Source organism: Gasterosteus aculeatus, chromosome 7, assembly GCF_964276395.1.
Source record: "Gasterosteus aculeatus chromosome 7, fGasAcu3.hap1.1, whole genome shotgun sequence".
NCBI lineage: Eukaryota > Metazoa > Chordata > Actinopteri > Perciformes > Gasterosteidae > Gasterosteus > Gasterosteus aculeatus.
The window spans coordinates 16,520,171-16,539,439 of record NC_135694.1 but is presented as its reverse complement, the minus strand read 5'-3'; the positions used below and the strand labels follow the sequence as shown (position 1 = coordinate 16,539,439).

At 41.5% G+C, this 19,269-nt stretch overlaps 2 protein-coding genes across 3 annotated transcripts; both read right to left on the bottom strand.

Annotated features, from left to right (window-relative positions):
• Nucleotides 1–2,428: 2,428 nt before the first annotated feature.
• On the bottom strand, nucleotides 2,429–8,673 carry tmprss2 (transmembrane serine protease 2). Of its 2 annotated transcripts, none has more exons than XM_040183195.2 (14): nucleotides 8,487–8,673; nucleotides 8,123–8,157; nucleotides 7,777–7,978; nucleotides 6,567–6,659; nucleotides 6,335–6,451; nucleotides 6,111–6,240; nucleotides 4,998–5,114; nucleotides 4,852–4,892; nucleotides 4,531–4,699; nucleotides 4,232–4,404; nucleotides 4,062–4,157; nucleotides 3,755–3,897; nucleotides 3,518–3,670; nucleotides 2,429–2,648 (listed from the first exon to the last, which is right to left on the bottom strand). In XM_040183195.2, exons 2-14 carry the CDS (start codon nucleotides 8,135–8,137, stop codon nucleotides 2,640–2,642), a joined length of 1,458 nt encoding a protein of 485 aa, XP_040039129.2. In that variant the 5' UTR covers nucleotides 8,138–8,157; nucleotides 8,487–8,673; the 3' UTR covers nucleotides 2,429–2,639. The 2 variants fall into 2 exon arrangements, with proteins under 2 accessions (XP_040039129.2, XP_040039130.2); XM_040183196.2 differs by having other exon boundaries at nucleotides 8,123–8,191; nucleotides 8,487–8,571.
• Nucleotides 8,674–10,019: 1,346 nt separating this feature from the next.
• Nucleotides 10,020–15,759, bottom strand: acat1 (acetyl-CoA acetyltransferase 1). Its single transcript, XM_040182553.2, has 12 exons — nucleotides 15,611–15,759; nucleotides 15,010–15,057; nucleotides 14,810–14,927; nucleotides 14,543–14,638; nucleotides 13,878–13,978; nucleotides 13,360–13,503; nucleotides 12,993–13,143; nucleotides 12,824–12,919; nucleotides 12,449–12,562; nucleotides 12,082–12,146; nucleotides 10,735–10,892; nucleotides 10,020–10,408 (listed from the first exon to the last, which is right to left on the bottom strand). The coding sequence occupies exons 1-12, from the start codon at nucleotides 15,659–15,661 to the stop codon at nucleotides 10,288–10,290; spliced, it is 1,263 nt and encodes a 420-aa protein (XP_040038487.1). The 5' UTR covers nucleotides 15,662–15,759; the 3' UTR covers nucleotides 10,020–10,287.
• Nucleotides 15,760–19,269: the final 3,510 nt, after the last annotated feature.

The window sequence follows — 19,269 nt, the reverse complement described above, 5'->3', positions numbered from 1 at the left end:
AGTCTCAGTCTGTGGAATGGCCTGCTCTGAAGCCTGACTGGTGGGGGTCAAGGAGGATGTTACGGCGAAGATATATAAGTTATTGATCCTTAAGTGTTTGCACAGAAAGAGTCTGGTTCTGACATCAGAGTATAAATGTAGGTTAATGATGACATGTACAAGTAAAATTAACCATACTAATATAATTTTTGAAGAAAAAAAATCTGGTTTTATATCACAAAGTGTCTTAACTTAAAAACCTCCAATCAGACTCTTCATTTGTCATACGAATTCAAGAAGTTTTAAAGAGTGGTTCTATTTCCGGTAGGACCGTGGTACCCGGACCGGCCTACTCTTCCTGCTGCCGTTCTCCTCCCCTTGAGGAAGCTGCCATCTTCTGCTTCATGGGGGCCAGTGGGCATCTGTGATGATAGTGGCTGTGTCTCAAAGTTGCTAGGCTGCATCCTTAAGGATCCATTCGTCGACCGCCTGCGTCACTTCCGCTGCGACTCGGCCGCGACTTGCCTGTTATGTGAATTTGACCAATGTCGTCGTGTTTTTAACCTCCACCCCACTCGCACCTGAACCCCCCCCCGGGTCCATGCCGCTGACAGTACCGGGAGCCGCTGCGCTGTTAACAGCACTCGTCTGCCCGCATCCGCCCGTAGTTATTAGTGAAAAGTAACTTTATATTCATATAGTTAAGTATAGTTATACTTCATATTATGAACAGAAGTCGATCAAAGTAACCATGATTTAGACCACGGCTACTTGTGGTGGGATTTTAAACTAACTTTATATTTAGTTGGGTTTTATGGAGCAGGATGAAGCATCAACGATGCGTGTGTATTGACATTAAGCTACTGTAGCGTGGACATAGTCTGTAATATTTTACAGTTGAAATAGCTTGTATACTAAAAAGAAATGTGTTTACGGTTGTGGTTTTTATTGCCAACATTGATGGAATCTTCTCTGCCTTAAGATTGCAATATTACTTTAAGCTGAAAGTAATGATAAATTAGTAAAGTATTATACATTAACTGATTTAATTTGAATTTAAAATAACCAGAAAATGTTCTTCTCTTCCCGAAATATATCGGCGGAGGAGAATTGTATCTACATGAAATAAGAAGTTTATTTTCCTTCTCTACAAGTTTTTGGGGTTTTAGGGCATTTATTGTTATGATCAGCAGGTTGCTAGGCAACGGGAACAGCGGAAGTAAAGCTGATGACGCAAGCAGGATGTCCCCCCCGTAGGCCAGACCGTCCCATTTCAGAGAGCGCTCGGTTCAGCCTGCGGTTGTTGGAGGACTCAGTACAGGTCTACCACGAAGGCTGCTGAAGGCTGCAGGCTACAAGGATGCAGCCTAGTGACTTTAAAACACAGCTAGTGTGTTTTGTGAGCGTCCTTACCTTTGGTGCTGGTGGGTTTATATAAGGTTTCCTATTTGCAGATAACATTCAGAGTTACAAATGTAACATAAGCTGTTACTGGAGTTCTCTGAAGGCTGTAGATATTATAACTTGCAAAAAGTGATCGGCTATTGATACACCTCAAAAATGAATACTATACCAAAACATGACAAAACTGATTTATTAAGTTGCCCGCGCAATCGAGTATAGCTCATTCAGCACATGAAATACATTTCAGACTGCTTGTTTATCCATCTGTCCTCAGTCGTGCCCATATGTGGACTTCCTGAATCTTAATTTAGATATTGTGGTAGATTACAGGAAGAGGTGAGGGGATGACGATTGAGAACGAAGGAAATCGCAAAGCTCAAATCAGCCCTTCTGTGGCTTTTTGGACCTTCAGAGGCTTTATAGCTCGGGACAACCTATAGTTTATTCTCAAAAGCAAACAATATTGTTGACTTAAAGGGCTTGATGAGTTTGAGGATAACATAAAGTGTCGGGTAACTTCACTTAATGAAACATCACATGTAGATCACTGTGTCTCAGTGCTCATTATCAATGACACAGTGACATACTGCATTTTTGAATGTGTTGTAAAGCACAAGGAAGGCCTGTGGCATTAAAATGTAAACATGACGCAGACACGATGTGATTTACATCCATCTGTGATTATTAATTAAGACAGTGTGTCTGTTCTTCCTCAGTAGTCCTCGTCATGCAGACAGCACTGAGGTGAGAGCCAACAGGTGGAGGCAGGTTAAATTCATCCACAAAAGGACCATTTGTATGTTAAATTACTCACCCTATGTTTGTATTTCTCAGTCCCATTTTTAACCAGCATTTTTGGCACTATCTTCCTCTACAGCAATAATGGGCGACATGACTATAATGGCAAAAATACATGTGAATTTATTTTTATCGTTTTACTGAAATGCAAATATTCATATCAAAGGTGAAGTCATCTTTTTAGAGCTCTGTATTGTCCAACTGTCTTTCCGTCTACACCTCATGTGTTACATCAAATTGAAACTGCTCATAGTGCAACATTTGTTTTATTAAAACAAATAGATATTTGTTAGATTTTTGTTTCGGATACAAACATTCAATCTGTGCTAATGAGAAGAATTATATAAAAATAATATAATGACACATTGAAGTTTCAGATTTAAAGTGCACAGTGTGTGATAGAGGAAGTACCGCTGATTGATGAAAGAGGTTTGTCTTTGGGTTCATCCAGAACTCAGTCAATCATTCTGTGCAGATAAATGAAAAACAAAGTTAAAAACATGAACACGTTGCATAGTTACTAGTCATTATTACTATTTCTATACCTTCTTGGTTTAAAAACCTTAATTATTTGTGGCATCTTGGCTTTTCGCAACCAGACGTCCACGTAAGATAATTCCTTCATGAGGTGAAAACACCATGTGATCGGGTTCAAGTTGTTGGACGGAACCACTAACAGCCTCCAGGCCGCACAACAATGTGGTAGCCACCTGTCAATCACAAGGTAGCCCCGCCCTAAAGCATTCTCTGCTTTGTGGCCTATTTGACTTTAGAGGGAACATCATTTACTTAATGGACATCATGCTGTATTGATGAATACTTTGAGTGAAAAGACTAGATTATAGATGGATTGGGACTATAAAACCGTGTTTGCAATGTTTACTCAGGTAATCAAGAGAAAAGTAGAGTCATTTCCTCATAGTGTTCTATGCAACCAGAAGAGTCTAATCTTGATGAAAAGTGCAGATTGAAGGTACTTCTGCATTGGCTTCACTTATCAAACCCAAAAGTTCACGACTGGGATGAATGGATATGGTTTTGGAAATCAAAGGTCAATAGGATCTCAAATCTGCACTGTTCCTGTGGACATGATATCAAATGGAATGTTGCTCACTGAAATCCACCTCAAGGATGAACTGATATCTATATACAAATATCTAAAATGATAAAATAATGAATGGATTTTGGCCGTAGACTTAAAACTGGAACTTTACTGGCCTTCACGAGGGTGTAAATCAAGTTAATTTCTCACAAGCAACATTGCATTTGAGTAATTCTAATAGCATTTGTACAGAATACTGAGAATAACTATTCTTCTTTCATAAACATAGCGTACCTGCATTTGTTCAGATATCCAGTTGATGAAGTGGCTGACATTGCCGTAGACTCCTGGCTTGTTCCTGAGAGCACATCCGATCCCCCAGCTAGTGTCCCCTGCCAGCCACCATACATCTCCCTGCTTGACCACCAGGGGTCCTCCACTGTCCCCCTGCAGGAGACAGTATCTCAGGTCTGTGCGTGTGTGCGTGTGCGTGTGTGTGAGACATGGGTAACTCATGTAACTCATTCTAACCTGACATGTGTCAACTCCTCCCCGCAGCTTGCCGGCACAGATCATGGTCTCAGTGACCGTTCCATCCAACACATGAGCCCTGTTACAGGTCTTTCTGCTGTAGATGGTGACCTCTGCTTGATTGAGGAGGTCCGGAGAAGGTCCTGAGAAATATCAATGATAACCACACCCACAGTTCCGCTCAGTCAAAAGTACCCTTACTGGGACTTTCAGCCTTAAGATATAATTGACCCTTTCACACATTCTGGACAAATAATCTAATGACAAGTTCTGAAAGGACACATGAGAAGTTGGAAAATATAAACACCGGAAGAGCGCAGTGCTCCCCATCCCGTGATCCAGGCTTCACGTCCAGCAGACAGGTCAATGGCAGAGTTGGGGAGACACACTGGCATCACCGTACCTGATACACAAATATGCCTTCAATGTTGGCCGTTACCAATGAAGAAATTGTCTTTTAAATGATGAAATACTAACTTGTGATTTGGAGAGGCGAGTTGAGCCTGAGCAGGGCGATGTCGTTGTCGTTAGTATTCCTGTTAAACTTTGGGTGCATGATAATTTTTTTAACTCTTTTGCCAGAGCGGACGCTCATCTGGCGCAAGCTCACATCGCCCGACTGTACTTTCCATATTTCAGCAAAGGAGAACCTGCCATGAGGTCAAGCAGTCAGAGGATAGGACATTTATTTTCTGAATCTCTACAAAACAGTGAAAAAAATGAACAAGACAATAGAGATGGTATAATTGAGTCCATTTGAGAAGACAAAAGCTCACGTTTGGAAGCAGTGCGCGGCCGATAGGATCCAGTGAGGGCTGATGATGGAGCCTCCGCAAACGTGTTTGCCGTTGATCTGCAGACTGACCTGCCACGGCCACGCCCCTTGTGCTGCTCGCGTTCCACCCACGATGCGAGAAGTGGGGGGTGCTGAACTCACTCCGCATGCTAAGGGGAGGTGGGGGGTAAGTTGTGTTCTAGTGGATATTTGACTCCTGCATGGCTAAATCACATTTTCAGAATTTGCTCAGGTCACCTAATTTCCTACATTTGTAAGTGCTAAAGTTAGCCTTAATTTACTTGTTAAAGCGAAATCTTACCAAGACATTGAAGCCTGACTACTGGGCCTAAGCACTGTTGGCTGCAAAGGAGAGGATAACAGAAATTGGTAAGGATAAAACAATCATGGAAATGTAAGACTGATACAGCTTACAGAGTGTTTTGGGTGATAAGTGGAGTGTTATACCTGTAGGAGAGCAGGGACTGTAGAGCTGCTCCGTGGTTACTTCGAGTCTTCAGCTTCATGTATCCCTTTGAGGCCATAGCACCTGCGCTGGTTTGGGTGGAGGACTTATAATCCTGCCTGTGGGATGGACCAATGTGTGATGAGCCAGGGGAGATCAACACACTTTAAAAAAGAGGTTAAGATATCAGCAACTCGTGCGATGTTGATCTGGTTTCTTGCAGACCGCAGTTTATGCTATGTTTATCTGCAGATCATATTACTTTTTTACTTTTATTTTGCGCTCTTTTCCAGCGCCAAATTCTATTTGGGAAATGTGATTTTTCCTGCAGCAGGGTCAGACAGCCCCCCGTACCTCCTACTAGCGAGTGAGAGAATAGGACCTGGGCTGGAGCAGGAGATGAAGTAGTTTTCTTTTTTGCACCGAATCCGGTCCACCGAATTATTAATACAAATAATAAAGATACTAATAGCAACATGATTGCAATATCGAGATCCAGCAATTCATTTTTGTATACTGTATTGCACATTATGTTTTGGCTAATACTACACATTTCTCTGTATTGAGTCCTTATCCCCCAACTTGCTGGGAGACCTTGCCGAAAATAGCACAACAAGCATATTTTTTGGAAAAAACAAATGTATGATTGATACTTAAAATGCTTTTTGTAGGTTATATTTAGATTGGTAAATTAACATCTAAGGAGAAATAAATCTGAGTGACTTTTCAGAGATTAGCTTATTTATTGTCAATAAATAATGTATTGATGTAGTTTAGCGCACGCAAGGACTTTGTCTTTCAATTATTTGGGGGGTGTTGCAATACATTGGCCTACAATGGTCAAGAGTGCAAATAATTCTGAGTTCTGGGTTTGCAAATGACCTTCTTTTCTATTGAAAGTTGTCTAATTATGTTCAAACATTTTTCGGATCCCGCCATCAAACTGAAGAAAATATGATGTTTGGACATTAAGCTATTAAGTCCTGTTGTACACTACAGATCACATGTTGTACAATTAAAAAAACATGACTTTATTTTAAGTGTCATGTGTGGTGCAGCAGTTAGACTGAGCTGGAAGAGGGGGCGTGGCCAGTGTTGAAGAAGGCGGTCACCACCTCTTGTACCCCATCATCTCGCACACGTCTCTCCCGTAGTCGTTGTCCCAGTTTTCAGCACACACCGGCATCCAGGCCGCCCGCTCTGATGAGTAGCCCTGAAGCATGAGGTTGATCCCATGGAGGCGAACTGTGGAGCAGGCAGGACAACACTCTTTCACCGCCATGGCGTTCACTGATTGAATGTGTGCGTGCGAGTGAAGGTGCTGATGTAAACGACTCACAGCACTGAGACTCATCCTCTCCATGAGAACAGTCCTTTACACCGTCACACCACTGGGAGGAGCTCAAACACTTGTCCCAGTTGCCACACGACCTTCCCAGTAAACACTGGTAGTACACTGCAAACACACGTGTACAGCAGGCATCACGCGTGTTACAACACACAGCAAACCAAACACACGGGTGAAGAAAATGACGTTTGATGCAGGCACAAGGCTCTTCTACTGAACTTACAGAAGTACCAGAGTAGCGTGGCGGCAATTGCCAGGATGAGAAGCACAAACAGTGATGCACTTAAAATATATTTCCCCTGACATTTCCTTGTTCCTGCAATGCAAACAAAGAACTGTTAAAAAATATGTATGTGCATGCAAAACGGCCTAGCAGATACAAAAACAAAACGTACTGTAAACTCAAATACAGTAATGACACAAAACTGAGGGAAGCTTCTGCATTTTCTTTATGAAGAATCTATAGGATATGATATATAACTTGGAGGTGGTTTCCTCCCTCGGTGCACAGACGTGCTCTGTGGATAAGGTTGATTGGTGACTCTAAATTGAGCCCTGTGATTGACTGGCAGCCGCTCCAGGGTGTACTGTGTCTCTCGCCCAACGTTAGCTGTGACTCGAACACACACACAGAATCGCTGTGTGTGTGTGTGTGTGTTCCCAGCTCCACATACAGTACAACTGGACCCATTGGACTGATGTTTTCTTTGCATATTTAGGGTTGTATGCTCCAGGAACCTCTCGTGGTGCGTCATACTTGTTTCGGCTGTTTCTCTGCGTCGTGGACTGCCGACTCTTAGCCGACCAATAGGCTCCACAAGTGGCTCGCTAGTGAGATGATGAAACACCTTGCAGAGCTGTGCATTCTACCGAGGGTACTTTTCTAGATGAAATAGTGAACTGTAAAGTCTTCCTCATCCCAATAATTTACACACAGCGCTACGGAGCTTTAAATCACTGATGTGATACAGCGCTTGAAACCTCATGACCGTGATGGGGAAGTTTTTATCACTCCAAATATATAGTTTAACTTCATGTATTCTAACATAATTGTGGGCTAATTGCTTGTATATGTTTATCATTATTTTATGTTATTTTGTTTAAAATCAGCGGACAGTGAGGATATTGGACAGTAGTTCTGTGCATTAAAAAAACAGCAGCATAATATAGAGCTGGCTAAAACCTTCTTACTTCACTTACACAATGCTTTACCTTTCAGCTGCGTTAGTAAAACTGCAGCAGTTTGTTATATTGCTAATTAATTCAATATTTGGTTTGAGTCATTTAGTCGAGCCTTTAGTATGGCATCATTTCTGTTTCTGAAGTATGAGTAAAAAAAAACTTAAATGAAGCGGTTTTTGTTCTGGATATTTGCCTTTCTTCGCTGAACCCACACATTCACAAAAGGCAACAGCAATCATCCGTTACTGTACCTGTCTTTGGGCCCGTGGGGCGCGGGTCAGGGTTAAGTCCAGGCGTCACGGTGTGGTGGGTGTTGATGGTTTTGGGAGGCGCGGCGATGTAGCTGGGGGTCGCTTGTATGCGGTGAGGGTACATACCCTGCTGAGGGGTCGTAGGAGGGGGTCTCCCTTCGTCATGGCGGAACCCGATGTTGTCATAGGTGGGACCATTTGCCTGCAGGTGCAGTGGAGACGTTTAAGGAAGAAATCACAAAAACAATCCTCAGATGACAGAAGGTGATCCTGATTCTGATACGGTGGTGTGTTCTACAGTAAAATATATGACAACAATGGAAAGGAAAACCTAAAATGAACTTACCCAATTATCATTCATAACGAAATTGGTTACACGTTCTGGGGAGGGAGACTGTGGCTCGATGAAAAGGTTCTGAACGATTTTAAAAACCAACAGACAACTGGCCATGTGTAAAGCAGGCTACATGACTCACCTCATGACTAAACTGTAGCATAAATTACAGAAATATTCAGAAACATAACCACTAGGTTGAACAAAACTACATAGCAGACATTACAATCATCTCCAAATGACTGATAATTCTTAGGCTTGATATTACAAAAAAAACAGAGCCAAAAACACTCACACGCCACCCGGGTAGGCCGACTAAATAGTTCACACTAAGATGAACACTTTTATCCACATTGTGCACCAGATATCCACCTACCTTGAAAGAGCTACAAATCCCTTCTGCCTCTGAGGTCTGTACCTCGACTCCCTGTCCGTCTCTCTCTGCCTCATGTCCCCCCCATTCCTTTATTTATTAAACAGCCGTGACCACACCCGTCCCACTGTGTGCACAAGTCACCCTGTTTGGGCGCCACCTGATCGATGCGCAACACTTCAAAACAGGCAAGAAGCCGGAACGGATCAAGGCCAAAACCGATGCCTGCGGATACTAGACTGAGATGAGTGTAATCAAAGTGAGACTAATGACCTATTGATTTATGACAAAACCTCGTTGAAGAAGTGAATACGGTGCTGTGTGGTAAAACTTCCCTGTTGGATTTCACTAAACAGTTGGAATGAGTCGGTGCAAAAATCTAATCTTACAAACTAAAACCAAACAGAAATTCCAACGTCCCACAAGCAGGGCAATTTTGTAAATAATACAGGGGAAATAGCTGACATAACTTTGTATTTTACAAACAATGTAATCACAATGTGAGAGGAAAGGTACACAAGTGATAAGCCTTCAATCAGATTCAGCCCAATAGGACCAAAACTAGAAAGTGAAGTGAAGTGGAAAAGGCATAGAGACATCGCACCAGCTATTCTCCATCCTCCAAACCAGACATGTCTGACAGTTTAATCAGTAACGCCCAAACAAACAGGCAAGTGTGCTTAAAAATACTTTTGGTTGAAGGACTTTCAGACCCTGTTAATATTTAACTGAAAGCCGTACTGCGTTAACTGGCACTAACAAAGGAATGAAGAACCAGCAAGAGACCACGAGAACAGAAAGTCCTATCAAGTGATCACCTCGAAGGCCATTCTTTCCTTCTTAGCATACTCCTCCTCACTGCTTTACTGTAACAGGGTATGGTGTAAACTACTTGTGAATTACATGTGGTCCACAGTTATTTTACAGTGCTTTACGCACTTGTTTTCACAAAACCGGCTTAAAATAAATAAAAACACATTGATTTTATTAACAAAATGTTTATGCTGTTGGGGATTGTGCGAAGAAAAACAACACCATTCAGAAACTGGAATAAAGACCCTTTTCACTCAAATTTTAAAATAATATTTTAGGAGTTAATACTTACCCGAGGACAAGGAAACTGCATACCCGGAAATAAAGGCTTTGTAAAAATGCCAGTCAATTAACTTCCTTTCCCCATAAAAAGTAATTTCCAGGGCGTTGTGGCCACTTGCCAAGAATCAGGACCTGTGCAAGGAAGTGTTGTGTGAAATATGTTGTACATTTTTTGATCAACATATTTTGCATAATTTAAGGCCTTTTGTATTTGCACACCACACGTGTATGCTAATGAATCATAAGGGGAGGACATTGGGCTGTTTTCAACTGGACAAAAACTAAGAACACAAAATTCACCGCTGACCCGTTACGTACTGCATGGTTAATGTGCACACATTATAGAGGTAAGGGAAGCATGTATTGGCCAACTATATATTACGGTAGTAAAGTAATTTCTAAATCAAAAACAAAAATACGAATAGATTAATAACACAAACGTGGTTTCATAAAAACTATTTATTTAACCATTTCAATTCAGAAATACATTTTGTTTCATCAAACAAAAGGAGTGTTTTGAACACTGGCGTCGCGCCAGGTATCAGGTCCCACTTTGCTGCCTGGGTAGGGCCACTGGCATGAAGGTGTAACAGAGGCATTGTTCACAGAAGGAAGGGGAGTGGACAGATGCCAGAGCCTTTGGAGACCACAGCTAGTGAACAGTTTAACACAGTGTTTCACAGAGACACAAATTCCTACATCCACGTTCCTACATTTTCTGGATCAGAATAGATGACGCTCCACCACCTCCATTGCAGATGCCTGCCAGTCCGTACTGGCCTGACTTCAGACTGTGCACCATGTGGCCGACGATCCTCGCCCCAGACATCCTAAAAATACAGCATCAGTGATCAGAACTTTGCCTGAACGCGCGCAATTTTAATACTAAAAATAGCTTACAGTGATTATGAAGAAAAACAACAGAATTGTGGCTGAATACAAACAATTTGTGAACGAAATTACACAGCAATTAGAGTTTAGTACAAGTGGAGAAGAAAATGGTATTTGACAACGGTCCTGAAAACAACAAACAACAAACTACTACGGTGGGAGGTTAAATGTCATTAATTTGCTTTTTGTGTCTTACTTGACAGTTTCCACATCCAAAGGAGAATAATTATACTTTTAGTTCACTCAGTGTGACTCAGCTGCTTACCCAATGGGATGTCCCAGCGACACGGCACCCCCGTTCACATTGACTTTCTTGGGGTCGATGTCCAACATCTTGATGTTGGCCAGCACGACCACGCTGAACGCCTCGTTGATCTCCCACATGGCGATGTCATCCTTCTTCAACCCCGCTGCACCCAGGACCTGACACACACACACACACACACACACACACACACACACACACACACACATATATAAAACGTTTAGCTCTTTTAGACCCAAATACATATATCTCTCAACAGAATATGAGACCTTGTCGAAACAGATTAACATGAATTAAACCTGGCTTATAGAATTTACTTAATAAACTACAATGTACACAAGAATTATTGCCTCTGGGTTGTAAATCTTCAACAATCAGTGAAGTTGCAGTTTACATCCACGTTGATCCAGAATGTTATTACTTCATCATATTATCTTATCCTTGTGGAATTGTCATAAATAACCTATGAATTCTTAAGCTAAAAAGGACCTTTAAGCATAAAATTCTAATAAGACATAACGCCCCAGTCATGGCTGTAAGCACAGCCGAGGCGTATAACACAAGAGACACAAGGAATACACAAACTCTTTCAGCTTCACTGCTGGGCAAAATGTCACATCGTTTGCTGGGATTAACCAAGTTGAAACGTAAAATAACACAACTGTAAAAACAGATGAGCAAAAGAGATGAATTAAGAGATGTCCAAAGCAGACCCCTAGGATCCTACTGGAGCATTTCCTAATGTATTGGGGAAATAGAGTTCATCCTTCCATTATTGATATATTCATTGTCAATGAGTGTACAAGTTAAAAATAATTTGCCAATTATGTTCAGTCTCCCAGGTGATACATACACCGATTGACTCATGACACAAAGCTTCTCAGCTTTGGTCGGTGCTGCTGACCAAATCTTTCACCAGTTTACTTGATACGTCTCCGGTGACCGATCATAGCAACCGTTGCTAAATCAACTTTAATATTCTGCAAGGGATTTGATAGCCGGACAATATTCAAACTCGCTCTCAACAGATAAAGTTTCATCCAAATCATGTCAACAGCTTATTTTTCACTATAGTAAAGTTTTGAATTAGAGAAGGTGTGCTGGGAAGCACAAGGTTGGTGGTTCGAGTCCAGGCTGCCCCATGTTCCATGTCGAAGTGTCCCTGAGCAAGACACCTAACCCCTAATTGCTCCCCAGGCAAAAATGTGAAAAAAGCCATGAGTTTAAAGTGTAATGTAAGTCGCTTTGGATAAAAGCGTCTGCTAAATGACCTGTAATGTAACATGTATATACATGTATTATATCAGACCCAATATTCAAGGATCACTAAAAGCCACATGTACTCACCTTTGGTACGGCGAATGCGGGAGCAATGGGGAAATCAATGGGTGCGACAGCAGCATCAGCAAAAGCTAAACAAAGAAAAACAACATTGCATATCAATTTTGCAATTAAATATAAATACAAATAAAAAGGTCATGTTTAGCAATTTCTTTCATTGCTTTCACGCCGTTTTATTTACCCGAATACAAACCTTTTATTGCTTTTAACTAGCATACTAACATCTGCCCGTTAGAGTAAATGTGACACAAAATGTTTCATCTGTGGATCTGCAGTGTGTAAAAATGTCCTTTTCAGTTCAGCTTTGCAAGAACAGCTTAGTTGGAGTATGTGTGTGTGTGTGCGTGTGTGCACGTGTGTGTGCGCGTCTTACAAACGATCCTTGCCAGTGGAGTGACGTTGAGTCTCTTCGCAGCATCTGCAGTCATTAAAACGAGAGCAGCTGCTCCATCGTTCAGTGTGCTGGCATTGGCCGCCGTCACTGTACCTGAAGAGCAGGCGATGAGAAACAAAATTTACATAACATTTTTAAATATTTACATAAAATTACAATCATTATTTTACTGTAAAAAAAAGAAGGAAAAAAAACGGTCTTGTGTTCAGAATTGACAAGAGGGGCTACATTTCAAAGAGAATTTGCACCAGGAGCACTACACTATACACATATTTCTTATTTGAGTGTGAACGATCTGTAAAGGAATCACTTTCAATTCAAAAAGGATGTAAATAATGACAGCGGCATCATTACCATTCTCTTTCTGGAACACAGCCTTCAGTTTGGGAACTTTGCTGAAGTCGACCCGCCTCCACTCTTCATCCTCAGACACAACCAAATCTGGTTTTCCTGCAGAACCACATCCACATCAGAAAGGCTTGGCTGTGTTTAATAAACGACCAACGTCGCCTCGACCCAGTACCTCTCTGGGGAATGCTGACTGGCACGATCTCCCTGGCCAGCACGCCGGACTCGTACGCCGCTTTGCTGCGGCTGTACGAGCCAATGGCGTAGGCGTCCTGCTCCTCCCTGCTGATGCTGCTGGTCTTCGCTGTGTTCTCTGCACAATTGCCCTGCAAGAGAGAGAGCAAATGCAAAACAAACAAAAAAAGTCAAACAAATCAATGCGGAACCGAATTTCCCATCATATTTTAGTGATGGGAAAAAATAAGGTATAAATGTTCAGACCCTCTTCCAGATCACACTAATGAATAATAATACAGCTTTGACCAAAAGCATTTCAATATATGGCATGTTGATATTTATCAGGAGTTTGACATGTGGTTTACCATGTGGAATTTGTTATAGACGTCAGTGAGTCCATCCTTAACAATGATGTCTTCCATCCTCACGCCGCCGTAGGTCGGGGTATCTCTGGACATCACATAAGGTACGTTGGACATGCTCTCCATGCCTCCGGCCACCATAACGTCCTGAAAACACACATCCACGTTTTATTGCTATTAGAAGATGCACTTCCTCTGTATCCTAGGATTGAAAGGATTTATAAATTAGAGCAGATCTCTCAAAGAAAAGTAAAAATGTGTCATGATGTGTTCAAACCAAACACGGCGTGAATGTTTTGCTTCACCTCAAAAGCGCCAGGGGGGAGGGGGGTTTGTGCGCCACTAAATTACATTAAATTTCCCCTAATACTATGCAAATAATCCTGTGGTGCAAAAAAATAAAAAGAAAGAAAAATCACATCGCATTTTCTGCACAACAAAGATTTTCCGGATGTTGGCAGCGGTCAGTCTTTATTTGGACTTGAGCGAGCAGAAGAGAGTGTATCCAATGCCGATCCTACCTGGTGTCCACACATTAGACTCTGAGATGCCATCATGATGGCCTTCATGCCAGAAGCACAGACCTTGTTGATGGTGGTTGCTGGAGTGCCAAGGGTCAAGCCTGAAGGTAAACACAACAATTGCATTGGCAAAGACTGATTGGGAAAAAAAGAAAATGGCATCTTGACCTTCATTCATTTGTGCATCTTCGCGTCAGTCTGGCACCAGGAATCTGCATCATTTACGATGGTACTATATTATTTCAGAGGGGACCGTCTACCGGAGCTATTGTGCAAGTTACATTAGCTTCTTTTCACCAATTACAGTGCGGAGAACAAGTATTTGATACTGTCAATGTTGCAGGTTTTCCCCACTTACAAAGCATGTCTGTCATTTTTATCATAGGTACTCAACTGTGAGTGACGGAATCTAAAACAAATCCAGAAAATCACATTGTATGATTTTTAAAGAAAATATTTTGCAGTTACTGCATGACATAAGTATTCTAGAGCAACAAGATTGATATGGAATTTGAGTCAGTACGTCCTTTAATTATCAATTTCCATACTGCCAACTATTGTTCTATCACAATATGTTCTCATTGAAAGACAAGTGCTATCCTCGCTGATTCACAGATATTTTTGGACATTCAAACATACGGAAATTTGTAGAATGAGGGCAATACCTGCTCCAAGCAAGGCTTGTCTTGTGGGGGCTTGCCCTTCTCCTGCCTGAAGCACGTTGCCCATGTAGACTTCCTTCACCTCCTCTGGAGCAATTCCTACAAAGCAAACACACAAATGTACACGGTCCTCCCTCTGATGCAGCCCTCCACCTGCTCATACATACCGCTGATGTGCATCCTCATCACTGAGGATGATCAGCTGATGTTACCTCAAGGCTTAATGGAAACAACAGGTTCCTCCAGGCAAAGTGAACCACCAGAACACACCTGCTTTATCTACGGCTCCCTTTATGGCGATGGAGCCCAGCTTGGTGGCGGGCACTGCCGCCAAGCTGCCCCTGAAGGAGCCCATCGGAGTGCGGACCGCACTAACGATGACGACATCCTGCAACCCGCCGGAACGGTCTTATGAGCGAGAGGTCCAAAACATTTGAAAGTGATCAAGTTCTGAAAGTCGTTGTACTCACATTGAGCGACGGGCGAGACGTGTAGCTTCTGGAGACGTACTTGTGAGCCTATGGTGGCAGGTCAAAGACGGGAGGGTAAAGAATACTTCTCACTACAGTCAGCTATTCAACATTAAGCGCCTTGATGTGATCATGGGCTGAACTCCGTTTGAACTCAAGCGGGTAACGAGAGGAATACGCAGCTATGCTAACAACACAGCTGGCGTTAGCTAGCTAGCACCAAGTACAACGCCAGAACACGTACTAAGAACCTTGAAGGAGCGACGTCACCCCGTGTCACCCCGTGTCACCCTCCTCCCCCTGCGAGGACCCCTTTGGACTTTTTGAATGTTGTCACTTGAGCTAGCTAATGTGGTTTGATTGTTAATCCGTTTGTTGTTTTAGCGGAACGGTGCTATGAGAGCTCGTAACGCCACGTTGAGCTCCCAGGTGTGTTGGAGCCGTCCAGGTTGATTCCTTTGGTCAAGGACAACACACAGAAGTTAGCCGGGCCGCCGCGAGCAAACCACCGGGGCCTTGTGTTTACAGACTGTCGCCACAGCATTCAAATTTAAATCACAATGAAACATAGGAAACACAACGCATCATTGCTACCGCTTACCAGGCGTTTACAAAGTTGCGTGCGCACGGTCAAAAGTCCACTGGATGACATTCTGGAGTGTGGGGTTCACACACAAACTTCACCTTCAAACATACAGCAGCAGGTTAAAACCCGTCAGCCAATCACAGTGGGAGGTGTGTTACCTGACGTCACCGTCAGCGGTGCATTGTGGTACATGTAGTTTTCCCCAATCGCATCGCACAACGTGTCAGTAAGTGATTGATTATATTATTTCATTCCAACTCATAGTTTATTTGAATAAATATATCAATGTAATGTTGTATGTGTATTCTGGACTTGACTTGAATTGGAAGTCTGTTAAAGCTGTTTTAGCTGCTCTGCAAGTGGATTCATTCGGCCTGGTCTGGTCTTTGATGTTTTCCTTAAACCACAATCGTTCCTGTCGAATCAGCTCCTGAGAGAAATGGTTTCCTTTGTAACTCATCTATATTCAAACGCAGAGAATATTTACTTGTTTCCTCTTATTCCGGTTTAGAGATATATTTAAATGAATGATTGTCTGCCTACGTGCTTGACTACAGAGCCGTGGAGGATGCACTAGGTGGGGTGGTCATGTACGTTTGTGTCCAAAATGAGCCAAATTTGACGAAGCACTCCCTCGGATCCCCAGCAAAACACCAACCAAGTGAGAAGAAAATTCGATGAGCGCTTCTTCAGTTGAGCCAAGAACTCACAGAAAGACACGCACTGCTGCTTGCCCTGAATACAGTAATCATTATCATTAATAGCTGATTATACCATTGTTAAAAGATTTTCTCTCAGGAGTATGTTCCCTCAGTGAGGCATTCAGTCTGGATACTCCTTCATCATAACATGGCGAATTCAACTTTTCCACAGGAGGTAGTTGTGGACATAAGGGACTGAAAAGGTTGACCCGTGTTTCTGGTCTTTTCTGCATGCAACACCATTACTCACACGTGTTGAGGAGAGTAAATACATCTCTGCATCTTTAAATGAATAAGGATACATGCTCAATAACAAGAACAGTCATCTTAGAAAATTCAAACATTTTAATAAATAAAAACTGATGTAATATACACCATTGTGAATATACAACTACAACAAGCATACCAAGACATTTGAAATACAAAAGAACGGCTGTTTGCTTGAAAAGCTTAATTTTTAGAAAGAGTGGGAGTGAGCAGAAATTACATTAGCCATACATTCTTATTAGTGTGTGTGCCAACAAATATAAAAAAGCTTCATGAGCACTGACTTCTCCATGATGGTCAACGTAAAAAAAGATTAAAAAAAATACAAGAATAAAAAAGAAACAGAATAGTACATATCTGGACTGAAGATTTCCATGAAGAGACAATTTGAGGTACTGAGTTGTCTACGCCTGTAACTAACAGAGAATACACTCCTTTCCAGAGAGTCCTGAAATAAAAATAAAGTCTGTAACTCAAACCAGTTCTACATATCTGAGGAAGACTATAGGAAACAATTGAGAGTAGACAACTCTCTTGTTCTTCTTCCGCTTGTATTGCATTTTGGGATAAACATAACATAACTTAAAAAACATGAGGTTTGTCATTTAAAGATGCTCCATAAAGGATGAGTGTTAACTACTTTTAAACATCCAGATAAGACAAGATTTCAATGCTTCCTCCGGTTTTCAAAGATGGTGACACTGCAGGTCTCTTAATAAGCAACCACCTCCACCCAGTGGTTGCTGTTGTAGCTGCTGCGTCACAGGACAACTAGATGTTGATGCTGCTTATTCTGTGAAGGGAAAGGGCACCTGCAGGGTTTGGTGGTATGTCTACCGGACCTGATAGAAAGACTACAGAGCCAGTGAGCTGAATGTCTATGAAGAAATATCAAAAGTCATTGTGAGCATATCTGTTCACTCAGCACCAAACACAATGTGTGGACACTATCGCCAGACTTCGAAGCAAGTTCAGAGCAAAAAAAAGAACAAGAGACTTAAAGTAAACTGAACCCCTGGGGACCAAACATGTTAGGACATGTGGATTTGAGTGAACCGCTCATTTTCAATTTCCTTTGCTTTTGAATTAGCCGTTCAATTATCTGTGTTTCCCTGAAACAGCGAGCAGTCAAAGCAAACCATCTAAATTCCAACACTGACTGACGGCAATCTTACAGTACAGGATTGTACAGCTACATTTTGTCTGAAGCAAGGAAACATCAAACTTAAAAAAAGCACCACAGATGTGTTTAAATAGCACCAGTTGTCAGAATGTATATCACATGTTTCTTTTTGGCAATGTACAGCACTGAATTGAAAGTCTAGGAGAAACGTTTAGCAGCCACTCTCCCCCCACTTCTGAGCCAAAGGCTGGAGATGCTAGCGTTAGCTCGCACGTGCCTCCCATGTAGGTTTCTATCCGTAGATTACATTAATGTTTGTGTGCTCTGCTGTGATTCACGTCGCAAAGGAGCACCATAGTCGGGAAAGAGAGTCTCGCCATTCTTTCATGCCAAAAAAAATAAATTAAATTAAAATAAGATATGTGTGTAAACGCAGAAGCTAACCTGGTGAAAAATGTATGTATATAGTTAGGTAGTAAAGGTAAGAAGATGGCCCACACATAATACAACAAGTACATTTTCTATTCACACCAAATGGATATAGCTATGATAGCTAGGTTGCTGTATCCTTCTCCGTGTGACACACGTGAGATATACAGTACAGTGACAGTGTTGGTGTTGGTGCACCATTCTCTTTTGTTTTGCACACAAGCTAAAAAACTGAGACCCATTTTCTCTACTTTGTGTATTTGCTACAATAAAGAGCAACAAATGGATATAAAAATAATAGAATATAGACTTATACATTCTTGAAAACAAGTACTATCCCCAAATATATATACACACACACACACACACACACACACACATATGTGTGTATATATATATGTATATATATATATATAACAATTTTAGTTCAATGACAATATATTTGTGTCTATTTATATTTCCTGCCTCTATGATATTAAATTCTTGAACTAAATTCTAGCATTTAGAAGATAGTGATGGGTCTGCTGCGCCATTTTATATTGTGTCACTGAAGGAGAGTACTCAGTTCCCACTCAGTCTTCAATAGGGTTGAATGTGCATCATATTTTCTTCTACAAAAAATAGATATATGACAAGTAAAGCTTATTTGGGATATTATTTACAAAGAGTAACAAAATGTTTTTTTGTTGTTAAATCTCAAATACGTGATGCCTTTTTGTACACTCAAATGAGGAGAAAAGATACATCATAACGCAATTCTCATCGTGTATCATCTAAAATTTAGGTCAGATCACGGTTGCGATCCTTTCGTGAATGTCAGGTAATTCATTGTTATCAAGTTATTTTACAAGTCTGTGCAGAAGAACGTTTACATTTGTGACGTATGCTAATAGATCAATAACATTGTCAGAATGTCAGCTGACAGCTGACTTTGAGTCGAAATGGGAATATGTCAATATATTTACAGAAATCTCATGGATCTCAGTGATATGATGATTAAAGTATATTTTTACAACAGTTAGTTGCATGTTTGGGCAAAAAGCAAAGTTTTATAAAGATGCAATGAGGTCAGAGAGGTGCATTTAAAGGGGGAGTATCGGGTTACAATGCGTCCACAACAGAACAACCTGTGCGGCACATGTAAGCACCAAAGT

What these genes read in the sequence shown, in the direction of transcription:
- tmprss2 (XM_040183195.2), bottom strand. An exon ending in CACGCTACTCTGGTACTTCT is followed by an intron (nt 6,452 to 6,566) that starts GTAAGTTCAGTA and finishes GTGTGTTTGCAG; the next exon opens with TGTACTACCAGTGTTTACTG. An exon ending in AGTCAGGCTTCAATGTCTTG is followed by an intron (nt 4,700 to 4,851) that starts GTAAGATTTCGC and finishes ACCTCCCCTTAG; the next exon opens with CATGCGGAGTGAGTTCAGCA.
- acat1 (XM_040182553.2), bottom strand. Translation starts at nt 15,661, where the DNA reads ATGTCATCCAGTGGACTTTTGACCGTGCGCACGCAACTTTGTAAACGC. An exon ending in GGGAGCCGTAGATAAAGCAG is followed by an intron (nt 14,639 to 14,809) that starts GTGTGTTCTGGT and finishes TTTGCTTTGTAG; the next exon opens with GAATTGCTCCAGAGGAGGTG. An exon ending in TCCACTGGCAAGGATCGTTT is followed by an intron (nt 12,147 to 12,448) that starts GTAAGACGCGCA and finishes TTCTTTGTTTAG; the next exon opens with CTTTTGCTGATGCTGCTGTC.